Here is a 12,983-nt window from a genome sequence, read left to right as displayed (position 1 = left end):
GTGAGGTTTTCACCATACAGTTTTGCAAATACGCAACAATAGCTGCTTCATGTAAAAAAACATCTGAAGAAACTATTGCATAGCGAAACACGTTTCTGTAAAACTGTTAAGTGAAGATCGCACAATAAGTGGGTCTCAAATACTGCTTCTACACACTAGAACTAAAACACTTTTCTCGGCGCGAATTTCATCAAACAATCTAGCATCATCAGGAAATGAACTATAAAATCTTTAACTCTCAACTCGCCTATTCATATTCAACATGAAGGACTCTCATTTTCAGTTTTAGTCACGAATCGATGATTTCCTAGGTAGAATTTCTCGTAAAAGTTCACGCTAATTATCAAATTAGTGCGAACTATGTTAACAGTGTTTCAAAAATGGGCAGTTCAGAAAGGGACCATTAGCACTATTCCCTCGTTTTCCATAGCATTCCCAGGCTAGTGTCTATATCATTTTTGGGCTCATTAGTGCCTCAAGTGCCATTCTGTCTCTCTGTAAAAATATGGTTATGCCCATTTCATTGAGATCTTGATTCAATATTTTTTGTGCATTGAAATATACAGCCGGTAAGACGGAGCGAAAACTGTAATGTAAATTACTACCTACGCAGTAAATTTCAAAGCCAAACCTGTGATCGGGTTTCAACAAGTGTTTTCACTTGTTGAAACCCGATGTCAAAAATGTACTTCCATGTTGATGATGTTATATATTCAGAAATTGATATGCAGTCAAATCCCTGATGACGCAGTGAGTTTTTTGGTCTGATTTTATTACAGGATGTGGAAAAAAAAATTAAAAATTCGTTATGTTGCTTTCAGATGAAACTAATTGATATAGTTTATTATATGATTTTCACTATAAAGGGTTTTACAAAAACCGCGACACGTCTTTCGCTGTACAATAGCTTCCTCAAGCGTAAACTGTTTACGCTTGAGGAAGCTATTGTAAAACACTTTAAAGTGAAAATCATACAATAAACTTCCTTATTAGTCAGTGGGCTATGCTGGAAGACAGGCAGTAAACAAATCTAAATAAATTTCTCTATAGTTAATGGGCTATGCTTGAAGACAGGCAGCATAACCCACTGACTAATAAGTGAGTTTTTCTTCCTCATTCAGAGGAATCGGGCAAATTTCGGATATGCAGTTGGTTAGTACCCCATCCACTAGATAGAATGACATTTTTGTTGTTCCTCCACCTTAAGACGAGGAATGAAATACTCTTAAAAAATTTCTATTTTCAATTATGGAATATCATTGACTTCAGGTTGATGATGGTCACTATCTTGCACTGACGAATGGCTAAGGATCCCGAAACCGGTCTGCAAGTGTGCCCGTTCCAAAATTGAAGGTCGACTCTTTCAGTTGTATTGCCTGTTTTTTGATAGGCGTCAACCAATTCAACCTACTGTGTAGGTATATCCGAAACGGGCTTGAACATTCAAAGTTCATTTCTTCAGATTCATACCACAAACTGTAATAATTAGTTTTAATATGGATTTCCATCAAGTATCTGTCAGTTTTATTCAATTATGGTTTCAGATAAACCTGGGATCCATAAATACTCATCATTCACCATTCAACATCTTTTGAAAGATGTACCTCTTCACTTCAAAATTTTAGCTGTACTTCCTCTATAGCGGATGAATGCCACTATCGTTGATTTATTTGGTCTTATATCATGACCTCCTTCATGGACTCTTTCCTAACCTCATATTATGACGCTCAATTAGTTCAATTTTCGGACGGTGAATTGTCGAACGTGGAGCAAAATCGGTCCTCTTCTATTGACCAGTGCCGGCTTCTGACGCAATTTTCGATACATTTCGTCGATTTCCTGCTGTGATGGTTTGGTCCGGTTGCAGAAAGTTATGAAGGATCGTTTCGGTTGGGCTGAAGCAAGAAATAATAGACCTCGAAACGTGACAATTTCTGCCAATTATACAAATTGTGGAGCACTCATTTTTAGAGCTACTTGGTCTTTCTTATACGTTCAAAACCATAAAAAACCACATGGAGCTGACGCCCAATTATCCCGCCATCCGACGTACCGTTTGTGATGGGTTAGTCTCCACCAGGGTCCTCAAATCATCGTCCTGGATTGCTGTATATCGCCCACTTCGTGGCTTGTCTTCGAAGCTAAAATCTCCGGAATTGAATTTCGCAAACCAACGTCGAACAGTGCGTTCATCAACACTATCATTGTCAAATGCTTAATTAATTTGACTGGCTGTTTCAGCAGCGCTATGGTACAATTCGAATTCGTGGGGAAAACTAGCCGAAACTCGACATATGAGCGAAAAATAGACAAAAAGGTAAAATTTGGAAAAAACTAACAACATCAATGTATAGAGATTAGGTTAGCTTAGATCAAAAGTGAGTGGGCATATTCTACCATCCACCGCAACACGCAAGGGTTTATTGTGGCTCACACCTATTCAAACTCGGACAAATGAACCCAGTTTTTTGACGAAGTCGATTATTTTATATGGTGAGTGATCTTTCAGGTGAGAAGGTAGAAGTTTGGTTCAACCAAACTCTGAAAACCTGATTCGGTCCGCAGCGGGGCAGGCATAAAGTATATGCTCTGCTGTTTCATAATTTTCCAAACAGAAGGAACACAAACTGTCTTCCAACAGTCCGATTTTCTGCATATGATGATTCAGACGACATTGACTTGCATGGAGGCCTGTTAGACATCGTAGTTCATTGCTACTGTAGTCCAACAACTGTTTGGTGGATCCGAAGCGTGAATGAACACGCTTTGGAGTGTGCCAATCCTGGAAGAAGTCTTTATATCTTCTTGCCATCCAGGTGTTCAATTTTTGTTTGGCAAAACCTAAAGCAATGCCAATGACAGGTTCCGGTCCGATGAAACAACTTGGCAATTTGCTATCAACTTAGACGTTGCTCGGTAGGAGCCAGGAGCTTCCAACGTCGCTTGACTGTCCAAGAAAATTTGTATTGACTTGTGTGTGTGGTTGGATTCTACCAATCTCTCCGCACACAATTTAATAGCATGGATTTTCGCTTAAAATATAATCGCATAGGTCCTTGGCTGGTTGATATATCTGTCCTGACCACTTCCCACAACCGTGGGGTAAGTGATCATTGGGTACAAGAATCATGTGCCCTGAGCAAGCGCAGTGAGCCAAGAATGACAGCCTTCTGCATCTGTACGGCTAAGATTTCTGCCTTAGTGCGGCAAGCCGGTATGATTTTAAGATTCGAGAGTAGAGAGGACATCATTCCACGAAGGACTCCAATAATCAGAACAACCATCTTGACAGAGTGGTCTGACTAGAGTCAGCGGAGTTCGAAGAGAAAATATCGATATTTTATGCGTTTGTCCTCCTCTTTTCGGACGATATTCGTCTCGCCAGGAGCTGAAAACTCCATGACAAATATCGTCTTGCTCTGGTGGTCGAGAAGGACTAAATCAGGCTTATTAGCTTGTATGAGCCTGAGGGTGAGCCAATAAATTCGGCACTTCTCGTTCACCACAACGGATTCAATATCCCCCGGAGCGTAGGGCAACACCGGTATTTCGTCATTACCGTAGCAAGCGCAGTGAACCAAGAATGACAGCTTTCTGCGATTCGAGAGTAGAAAGGGCATCATTCCACCAAGGACTCAAATAATCAGAGCAACCATCTTGACAAAGTGGTTTGGATAGAGTCTGCGGAGTTCGAAGAAAAAATCTCGATATTTTGTCTGTTTCTCCTCCTCTTTTCGGACGATATTTGTCTCGGCAGGAGCGGAAAACTCCACGACAAATATCGTCTTGCTCTGGTGGGCTGAAATGACTACATCAGGCTTATCAGTTCGAATGAGCCTAAGGGTGGGGAACGAATAGTTCCAATGAATTTTCAAAATACAGTGAAAACTGTGAAAAATGTCTGAAACGCTATTATCTGTATATATTGTTTATTTTTTGTATATTAATTTACATTTCATCCATTATATGATAAAATTACTGTCAACTAATAACTGTTTGTTCATGGTTGAGTGAAAGAATAGCCAATCTAAACTAATGAATACCCTTTATTATTATCATCATTATTGTTGTATATTTTAATATTTGTCCCTTCAAAGACGTCAAACAGTAAGTGGTCGAATTTTTCCATATTTCATGGCTCCCCATAAACTAATCCTGGACCAACAACAAACTAAATTTTTTCTGGTTTGAGATTATCATCAGTGGTTGGAGATGTTATTGTTTGTTCTTCTGTTATTTGCATTCAATTTTTTTTCACTGTGAACTAACTTCCATAGTTTATCCCGAGTTCGCACATTTCTAACACGGAACTTTATCAGTATTGATTTAGTATGTTATTATATGTAGCTCAACTTACCGTAGTTACGAATAATTTGGTCAGACTATAGCCAGTTGGTTAGCATAAGAGGTTGGTTCTACTTATAGAATCAACCATTACTGTGAATAAGGGTTAGATCTCCACTTTGAAACAATAGGTTATCATTGCTGATTTGTGCTGATCGGATTTTGAAAAAAACAACTCGTTAGTCCTCAGAATAATTTTTCCCCCCTTTCTAATGATAAATCATGACTTCAGGAAACAGGTAACTACATAGAAACTGAATAAGTCTATTGTGACAGACGTTATATATTTTCCTTTCTTCAGTTACCTTTATTTTTTCAACAAAATATTTCATATTCGACGGACTTTATTGAAAAAAATCAGATACGATGTCAACATGTTTTATTGCGAAAATAACCAACAAACTCAAACTAACAATGTACAACAAATAACAATATACAACATAGGTAGCGGTAGTCGGTCCAGTCTAATTTATAGCGAGCATCCCTGTTAGTATCCCCCGTATCCGCCTCCACTGAGAGCCCCAATTCCACCATGTTCAGATTTGCCTTCGTATCTGACTTTGTAGTCGACTCCATGCTTTCCAGCGACGTACTCCACGATACGTTTCCTGCCATCAGGTTGTAGTAATTCGTATCGTCCTTTGGTTTCTTTGCCATCTCTGGCTTCGTATTGGCTCTTGAAGTCATGGTGATGGGAATCGTGGACTGCGTAGTCGTAGTGATACTTTGGGGGAGCCTGCAAATGAAGTATGATTTCTCGGTAAAGAAATAAGTTGGGTCTAAAAAATTATCATACTGCAGATCTGTTCTGCGATTATTATGGAAAAATTATCAAGAGTTATTGAATCATTCGAAGTGGAAGTGGACGTTGAGCTCGAGCTTGAAGTGGAAAGAACATTTGTGAACTTTCTTCTAGTCCTATCTCTTCCCCACATCTTTCTGGAAAGAGAAGCTAGATGGGCAACATATATAATTGCAAATATTGCCGTCTACAAAAATAAACTCATGCGGAGTATAGCAGATTACTGGGCGATACTGAAAATCACATCATTCTGGGAATGCCGTGACTTTGGGCAGAGTTGTCACCTTTATTTTTCATATATCTATGCCTTCACTATGAACGACAAGCTCTAGTTTCTAGAGTTTTCAAGCTTCCTGAAAAGGTTCTGAAACTAGGTTATGTAATCAAAAGTTTCACAACTCACCCTAAAAGGAAGTGACGAATTCAATGAATTCCTATCAAAAAACAGAGTACATTTTTTGTCTTCTGAATGAGTTTCAGAGATTGATTGTAATACACTGAGAATGTAACAGGTAACATAACAGATGATATATCGAACTCTGAAATTGTAGGTACTGGAAAAATTATACAGAATTATCCCTCATGCAAAATATTTTTTTGAACATGAGGAATTCAGGAAGTATACATTGACGTGACGTCAGAAGTATCCAATGAGTAGGTAGTATCAATATGTTATTAAGTATGAATACTTTTGAATATATTCTAACAAATTTCTGCCAGTTTTATATTCTTCATCCCACGCAGTGTCGGATTGTGATATGATGCTTTCAAGTAGCCCATTCTTCAATTTTGTGGTCTAATGGAACTTACCGAGTAGTCAATATATTCTTCCAAATGATGATGATCCCCTCCTCCTAGTCCTCCAAAATGTACCCCTCCGTAACCTCCTCCATAGCCACCTTGGCTGTAGACTGAGGCTACTGCCACGACTAGAAGGACAAATATCTGAAACAAGTAATCAATATCTAATACAGGATTCATTTTCCAGTGAATAACTTCAAATTTTATCAAATGGAAGTGTATTACATTGAGTCTTTGTACATGTTCGATAGTAAAAGAAATGGATAAATGCAAATGGTGATGATAAAAGTTACTTGTATCAATGTGGTTTGTCTTCAGTAGCAGTCTTTCGGTAGCATACCATATACTGTTTTCAAATTCATATAGCTTGGAATTATGTTTAGAAAAACAAAAATAATTGCTTCGTAACTGTTCATATACTGGTGAAAAACCACAAATTAAATGTTTTTTCGTAAATTTTTCCCATAACAATGAGGGGCATGTCAACGGACTAGCTACGGTAAGAAATGACCCACAACAATTAAAATATTTTTTGAAGTCAGAGCATTCTCCTATTATTCACAAAAATATTGAGCTGATCACAAACTACCCTTCAAAAGGGAGTTTAATAACACTTATGGACATTGATAATTGAGGATAATGAACCTAGACACAAATCATATCAAGTAATATGAAAATTTTCTTTGCAAACTTAAAAACAGCTGGAAAATCCCTGATTAAGAAAAGATAAATGAAACTTTCTATGTTTTTACCACTTTTATTTGTAACTAACGTTACTGCAGTTTCGTTCTATACGGATATTTTCAAACTTATACATGTATAAGTTTGAAATGTTGAAAATTATGATTTCCTACCACGTACTAACGGCTACATCTATCAATTTATTGGAAAATTCTGTTTCACACGTCGAGATACTGAAACGAGGTTAATAAAATGCGAGCAAAAATTGTCTGAAGTGTTATGTGGGCCAAACAGGGTGTTATCTACAAACAACACAGTCAGACCACTAGGGGGATACAAAAAACTGGAATATCACAAACAAAGCAACAAAAGATCATGAATTTTATCTTCAGAAAAGACTCTTGAGTTAGATAATGTTCAATTTCAAAGAAGATGCTTAGATACAGAAAGTGATATAAAGAACCTAGATATGGCTCATTCCAATATGTTAGATTAGATACCAAAGTAACTAATTTTCCACTTTCGTACAGTAACTTCCACCGGATGAATTTAAAAAAAATATAGAAAATTCAGTTTAACTACAAATCCAAGCATTTGATGTGTCACCCTTCGTCTTTTATTTGAGAATATGTATGTTCATTCTTTGTATATATTTCAATGTTCAAAGTAGTTGAGAATATAATTATTTGAAGGAGGATGAAATAAATATAATCCAAACTATGGAAAAATAATAGATTTTATTAAGAGCCCGCCAATATGTTTCTATACAAACTTTCAAGTGAAAATAGTTTACACTATTGTGTGATTCCACGTTTTATGTGATATTACTGAAGATAATATATCTGTATGAAAATCTGTTCAAAATATGTTATTCCGTTAACCAGCTGTCGCACCCCTACGAACGACAACCCTCAGAAGTCGAAACTTGTGCGAGTTAAGGATTAACGAGGTCTTACCTTTAACGTGTGATTCCTAACACGGGTTGGATGAAAGCAAGTGAAAACTGATCATTTAGAATAGGGCTTGAACGACCGACCAACACGGCAGTCAATTCGAGTGAGTTGAACAAAGCACCCACGTCGAACCGCCTCGCTACCGACCGAAACTAAGATTTTCATTCAAATTAGAAAAATGTGCAAAAGAAAAAAATAATTTCAGAGCGAATGAATCAAAAGAGGAATCTGTTGTGGGGAAGAACAAAGAAGGATAAAAAACGAAATCGAATATTGTGACATATATAATCATTGAAAAAGATATACTTACGACTCCAGTGTTCATGATTCGTTTCTACCTATGTGTATTTGTTAGACAGATTTTGTTAACTGTAATTGAAACAACTGACGAACTGGTATATATAGCAAACATTGGTAACATTTCCGTGGAAGGAGTCCTTTTTTCAATAACACTTGTATCATTAGACACATAATCATTATGATAATTGGGTTTAATTTACTACAGAATTGTCAAACGTATTAATATGCACCGAATTACTTTCCATATTCTCTGGACGGCTGAATCAAGTTTAGAAAATGATATGTGACCAAAGGAAAGTTATTTCATGTAGGTTAATTAGAAACAATTAGTCTTCTGTAAAAATTGTAATTGTGAAATGCACAAATTTGATAGAATTCAAAAATTCATACATTATGTAATCATCAGAGTGGATCCCAAATTTTTATTTGACGAGTTGCTTTGGAGGAAATATCAATCAAATGTATTTTTCTTATTGAAACAAAATTCTGATCAGTCATTCGGTAAAATTACTTTTCTATTAGAAATACTTCTTTCAAACCAGAACAAAAATATTCATACATATTATAATTATTCAATATAATTATTGGAAAATTAATATCAGAACTCAAAAAAACAGATACCTAATTATCCGAATATTACTACTATGCTCCAGAGTTGATTTTTCCTATAGTTTCGTTTTAATGCTGATTTTTCATTATCTTCAGATTTTTATATACCGTGTTAGGAATCACACGTTAAAAGGTGAGACCTTGTTAATCCTCAGCTCGCTCAAGTTTCGACTTCTGAGGGTTGTCGTTCGTAGGGGTGCGACAGCTGGTTGACGGAAAAACAGATTTTTAAAACAGATATACTCGACTCCATTCATTTGTTTTTGAGGTGGAAAATCTGAAATCTTGAACAGATATATTTCTAATAAAAAAACAATTGAAAACCCATTTTGGTTTGACCGAAAATATATTCGAACAAACTAAACTATTTTTCTGTGCAAGCGAAAAAATTAAAGTTTCATAGCTCCCTACTTTGAAAAAATTGATGGATGTAGCCGTTACTACTTTGTAAGAAACCATAATGAAGAAAAGAGAATTGAAACTTTCTATGTTTTTTACCACTTTTATTGGTAACTAGCGTTCCTGCAGTTTCGTTCTATAAGGACATTTTCGAACTTACACATTAAACTTCGTCCTTACAGGACGAAACTGCAGTAACGTTAGTTACAAATAAGTGTTAAGTCGATATTTCGGAAAGGGGTGGTCATTTGTGTTATATCCTCGAAAAGAGGATTATATATTTCATCATATGGTCTGGAAAAATATACAGGTCCTGTGCGAAATGTTCTTATAAACAGTCAGAAGAACTCACATTATCCTCAGAAATAATATTGGATGATTTCAACAAAAATGGGCTGATTAGAATCCACACCCTATACGTGGCCAATATTTTCAAGAAAGTATTAATTTTTTTATGTAAAAGAGCTTTCCCGCTTCACTATTGCGGGAATGTGGTTTATATGTTTTCTGTGCCAATCTTAACAGCATTATATTCGCTTCAGCAATCTTTCTCAAACTGTTCGAAATGAAGATTTGTTCGCCAATATTTCCAATAATCTGTTTGATATAGGGAATATTACGTGGAATTGAATCGAACTCATTTCCAGATTTGTATTACTGTCCTGAAATATAAGGTGTTCAATTGAAAAAAATCAAGTTTTGACCGATTTGAATATCTTCAGGATCATATTAGTCCTACGACAAGATAAAACATAGCATTTTGATTGAACATTGATAGTTTATTCAATTCATTCATTTCATGAAGTACTGACTCGAGATCCAATTTCCTAGTTTTTCCTGAATTTAGGAAAAAACAGAAAATTTGCTGTCACTCATTTCATTGAGAAAATCAACAAAAGTAATCGAAGGCGATACAATCGAAGGATAAAGTGTCCAAAATGACTTCCATCTAATTCCATACAATAATACAGTCTACTTTCGAAAGCGTTCCTTACATTATTGAAGTTGCCCGGAGTCAGAAACCGTCATTCCCGAACAATTCTCTGTCGCAGGTCTTCTGTTTATTATACAGAAATTTTAGGTCGATTTAGGCCCGTATTTCGGAAAGTTGACATACCCAGCTGTTAATTTGTATAAACTTTGTATTTTGGCATCATAAAAGTATTTTCAAAATTCACATATGATACGACGGCCGCAACTTCAAAAATTGGGGGTCAAAAATAAAAAAAACTGACTTTTTGCAAGTTTTTTGCCAATATCTCGTTTCCAATGGGTTTTATGCTAATCGTATACATCATTAATATTGTAGAGAATCAAATTCTCTACAACTTTCGTTTCAAACAATTTTTCATACGTTGAATCGTTTTGGAGATAGAGGGCAGCGCGAGCGCAGATTAAATGTTTTTTGAAATCAACTGTACATACATTTAATTGTATTCTCTTTTACGGTAATTGCATTTAAAGTAGAAAATAATTCAGTAAATCTTGTTTGAAATTTCTAAACTCTGAAATTCTTTTATTACTTTAAAATTTATACCTGGCAGCCTCTTCTTTTGAACAAAAAATTTTCTTTAAAAAAGTTGGCAAAGCGAATGTGAAAACGGAAATATACTCCTCTAAGGGTCTCGACAAATATTCAAGTTCTAAGAAACACATTTTGTTCCTTCACGCTTTAAGCGGCTGTGATACGACTTCTGCGCGCTTTAAAAAACGAAAAAAAAACCGTTTTTAAGAACATTCGAGAAACTATCTAATTTGCATGAACTTGCCGCAGCATTTGAAGAAGAAAACTGTCCGGTTCAAAGATTATTCGATAGTGAATTGCCAACTTTATTAGCCGTTTATAATGATCCAAAGTCTGTAGATACTATCGATCATCTTTGTTATGCACAATATGTCAAGCTAACAAAGCTCAATAAACCTGTGCAGTTATCAAATATCCCACCAACAAGTGGAGCAGCTCACCAACATTTCAATCGTGTTTATTACCAAGTTCAAACTTGGTTAGGACATGATTTGGAATACCAAGAATGGGGTTGGACAATGCGTAACGGATTGCTAGAACCTATCATGACCATTTTACCACCTGTTCCAGATGAGTTACTCAACACGATATTATGTAACTGCGAAAGTGGTTGTGGTTCAAGATGTGGATGCAGGAAAACGGAGTTGCAATGCTCATTAGCTTGTGTCCGGTGTAATGGGCAAGTTTGTCTCAATGTTGTACCATATGTGACCGATGTTGACGAAGATAGGTCCTTTGATCAAGAAATCATGGAAGAATTGGAAACGAATCTGGGTGAAGATCACAATGAAGATGATACCGCCCTTGAATTTTTACAGCTGCGAGAAGACGACGACGATGAAGAAGAAGAAAATTGGAATTAAAACTCATTATTCTTTTAATTATTTTATGTTTTTTTTTAATTTTGACATTCACAAATGTATGAAATGAGATTTTTCAATAACAATATTATTTAAAATTAAATTTTTTCTCTATTTATTTCTATTTATTGAAGAATAATTACTATAGATTAGATTTAAATTATTTATAGAAAAATATATATTACATATATTTTTCTATAAATTTACAACTACACGGGCAAATAAGTGTTAATAAATAAATTGATACTCAATTGAAAATAAATATTTATTGAAAAAAAATATTGAAATATAATGTATTTGTTGATAAAAATTAAAATTATTCATAACTATTCATTAAGTTATAATTTATCAACCTTGAATGAGCTGATTTCGATCGTGACAACCAGTTGATTTCAAATAATATTTAATCTGTGCTCGCGCTGCCCTCTGTCCCAAAAATAATTCAACGTTTGAAAAAATGTTTGAAACAAAAGTTGTAGAGAATTCAATTCTCTATAATATTGATAATGAATACAGTTAGCATAAAACCCATTGGAAACGATATATTGGCAAAAAAACTTGCAAAAAGTTGTTTTTTTTGACTTTTGACCCCCAATTTTTGAAGTTGCGGCCGTCGAATCATATATGAATTTCGAGAATACTTTTATGATGCCAAAATACAAAGTTTATACAAATTTACAGCTGACTATGTCCACTTTCCTAGGCAAACCTCCTAAAATGACTGGCCTATTAACGTATTGATGATTCTCATTGTGGTCTGGATGATTCGTATTATAAATTCTTGGAGCAGCTTTAGTACATTCATTATTTCGATAATAGGTTGCAACAATTTCTGTTCTTTCTTCAGAAGAATAAACCATGTTGGAACACAGTGAACAGAGATGACTGAATAATAATCCGTGAAGAAGTGACAGTGGTCAACTATCTACTTTTTGTTCTGCGACAGCTAGGTTCAACAAGAAGTACCAGTGCAGAAAAAACTGACAGTGTCGTCCATTTCAAAACGCCTACTATTAATTGAATAAATTCTTTAAACCTAGAATGCCTGCGACAGAGAATTGTTCGAGAATGCCGATTTCTGACTCCGGACATCTTCAATAATGTGAGGAACGCTTTCGAAAGTGGACTGCATTATTGTATGGAACTAGATGGGGATCATTTTAAACACTTTATCCGTCGATTGTGTTGCTATTGATATTACTCTTAATTATTTTTCTTGAATAAAACGTTCAACATTTAATTTCTCAATAACGAAAGAACTAATTTCGAAAAAAATTATCGAAGTAATAGAGGGATAAAAGGGATAAAAGACCTTTCAAATGATGTATCTCTAGACCCCCCATACCATTGTTAAAATAGGGGGGGTGGTGTAGTTGCCGACGGCAGGGGGGTGAAATTTCAGGTATGATTTCCATACAAGAATCAGTACTCCTAGAAATAAAAATTGACGTGCTCTTCGAAATTTTCGATTACACGTCTATTTCTGACTTACAAGGGATCAAGTTTTCGTTGTAAAGCCCTGTATACATTATACAGTGTGTCAATTTGAAAACTTCCCACCCTCAATATCTCCCTTCCAGTACATAATATGAAAAAATGGTCAGACAGGTCAACTTTATTTGCAAGGGGGACACTCTGAATGAATATTTTCAACCCTCGGGGTTCAACCCCCTAGGAGGGGTGGATGTTACCCTCAGAATTTCAAATGG

The 12,983-nt window shown here is 35.6% G+C and overlaps 2 protein-coding genes across 3 annotated transcripts in view; one reads left to right on the top strand and one right to left on the bottom strand.

The window, feature by feature from the left end:
- The window catches only part of LOC111506365 (uncharacterized), a 440,916-nt gene that overhangs the window by 74,235 nt on the left and 353,698 nt on the right, over positions 1 to 12,983 (top strand).
- Positions 4,707 to 12,983, bottom strand: part of LOC111506367 (adult-specific cuticular protein ACP-22-like) — a 300,869-nt gene continuing 292,592 nt past the window's right edge. Inside the window, exons 1-3 of one of the 2 annotated variants that reach the window (XM_074182238.1) lie at positions 7,892 to 8,003; positions 5,957 to 6,091; positions 4,707 to 5,080 (exon numbers count right to left, since the gene is read on the bottom strand). In XM_074182238.1, the coding sequence (XP_074038339.1) occupies positions 4,832 to 5,080; positions 5,957 to 6,091; positions 7,892 to 7,906 (399 nt within the window). In that variant the 5' untranslated portion in view covers positions 7,907 to 8,003 and the 3' untranslated portion in view covers positions 4,707 to 4,831. Of the gene's footprint in view, positions 5,081 to 5,956; positions 6,092 to 7,891; positions 8,004 to 12,983 lie in introns of those variants that run through there. The other variant, XM_074182239.1, reaches the window with a different exon arrangement.

This window comes from Leptinotarsa decemlineata, unplaced genomic scaffold, assembly GCF_025532065.1.
Source record: "Leptinotarsa decemlineata unplaced genomic scaffold, Ldec_3_MD MMD2_tig00026328_RagTag_RagTag, whole genome shotgun sequence".
Lineage (NCBI taxonomy): Eukaryota > Metazoa > Arthropoda > Insecta > Coleoptera > Chrysomelidae > Leptinotarsa > Leptinotarsa decemlineata.
The sequence above is the reverse complement of the archived record's forward strand: the minus strand, read 5'-3'. Positions and strand labels throughout refer to the sequence as shown.